Source organism: Propithecus coquereli, unplaced genomic scaffold, assembly GCF_000956105.1.
Source record: "Propithecus coquereli isolate 6110/MARCELLA unplaced genomic scaffold, Pcoq_1.0 Scaffold44, whole genome shotgun sequence".
Lineage (NCBI taxonomy): Eukaryota > Metazoa > Chordata > Mammalia > Primates > Indriidae > Propithecus > Propithecus coquereli.
Genome location: NW_012150174.1, coordinates 10,046,710 through 10,048,507, shown reverse-complemented (window position 1 = coordinate 10,048,507; position 1,798 = coordinate 10,046,710). Strand labels below are relative to the sequence as shown.

The 1,798-nt window shown below is 38.6% G+C and overlaps 1 protein-coding gene across 1 annotated transcript in view; it reads left to right on the top strand.

Moving 5' to 3' along the window:
* Positions 1-1,798, top strand: part of ZNF143 (zinc finger protein 143) — a 62,992-nt gene that overhangs the window by 36,397 nt on the left and 24,797 nt on the right. The window contains exon 12 of the mRNA XM_012654182.1: positions 926-1,159. Within this exon, the coding sequence (XP_012509636.1) occupies positions 926-1,159 (234 nt within the window). The remainder of the gene's footprint in view (positions 1-925; positions 1,160-1,798) is intronic.

Genomic DNA, 1,798 nt, shown 5'->3' with positions numbered 1-1,798 from the left:
TTTACATTTGTTAAAAGAATCTATCCATCAGATATACAGTCTGATATATTTACAAATGAAATGGAATGCTAGCTGAAAGTGTTTCAGAATAATCCTGGGTAAGAAGAAGAAGGGGTAAGGTATTCAACCGGACTGCTAAATTTGACTGGCTTAAAAAAAGGGGGTGGAATATATAGTAAATAAAAGAAACAATATTGGCCATAAATTGACAATTGAACCTGGGTAATTGGTACATGGAGGTTTATTTCTCTATATTTGTGTGTATGTTTGAAATTTGCTATAATAAAAAGTTCTAAAAATATATGTACTGCCTATACTATTCTCAGATTATTTCATGGAACAAGAATTAAAGTATTTACTTCCCTTTGTATCGCCTTCTTGCTATTAGTGAATACTTAATAACTTTTGATTGGATGTAAGAAGTCAGGTTAACTTAAATGGAGCATGTATGTCCTTTTAGATATGTTGACATATCCAACTATGTCTAATAGATTTTTTAAGAAAATCCTTTTTTGTTATCTTTATAAAACCCTTAGAATAAGCTACATTAGGTATAGTAATAATTGCATTTATTATTGTCATTATAGTATCATTAATGATATCTGGATTATCTAGTTACAGGAAACAATAAATTACAGTTTCATCAAAGTTAAAGTTAAACTGGGCGATATCTCTGTCCTCACTTTTCTCATTCTTGAGATTAAGGGAAAAGTGTTCTTGATGCACAGGAAAGGCACTAAGGATGTAGACTAGCTCTTGAGCCAAGTAAAAACCGTAGCTCCTGTGTGCTGCCTTGTGGTAGGATGAGAAGGGATTTGGCAACTATTTATTTTTAGAGGCTTTTCCCCCCTTGGAGGAGAGGTATGGGATGATTATGCCTGCATATGTAAAAGCTGACTTTTTTTTTTTTTGGTGCTGTTCTTAGGGGAAAAGCCATATGTTTGTACAGTTCCTGGGTGTGACAAAAGGTTTACAGAATATTCCAGTTTGTACAAACATCATGTTGTCCACACTCACTCCAAACCATACAACTGTAACCACTGTGGGAAGACATACAAGCAGATCTCGACGCTGGCCATGCACAAACGGACAGCCCACAATGACACTGAGCCCATCGAGGAGGAGCAGGAAGCCTTCTTTGAGCCTCCCCCAGGTGAAGGTTTTGTCCATTATATCTGTTTCTGAGTTTGAGAGTCAATAGTTAAGTACATAATTTATCTTCATAGCATTTTCTCAAATCATAATGTTTCATTCATGTAATCACACAAACGTGTAATTTACAACTGTGACAAGTGCTATCAAAGAAAAATACTTAGTGCTTTGGAATGTATAAAAAGGCAGCTTTAGTCTGGGAGGTCAGAGAAGACTTTCCTAAGGAAGTAATGTTTGGAGAGACCTAGAGGGTGAATAGTGGTTAACTAGGTGAAGAAGTAGGGGTGGGGGAAAGGGAAGCAGGGATCAGAGGAATGAGAAAGTTCCACATATAGGGGATGGCACATGCAAAAAGCCAGGAGGTTGGAGAAGGAAGTAAATTGGAGATACTGAAAGGAGCCTGGGCAGTGTGGCAGTTCTGCCTGGGAGGTGGCGTGAAAGGAGGCTGGAAAGTGAAGCAGGGACAGCCAGCCTGTTGGGTCCATTAAGGATGTTGGTCTTAATCATGTGAATAGAGAGGTGCTCCCAAATAACTCTTCATTGATTCAGGTGCTGTAAGAGACACAATTATTCATTTCAGTAAGACTAAACTCTTGGCCGGGCGCGGTGGCTCACGCCTGTAATCCTAGCACTCTGGGAGGCCGAG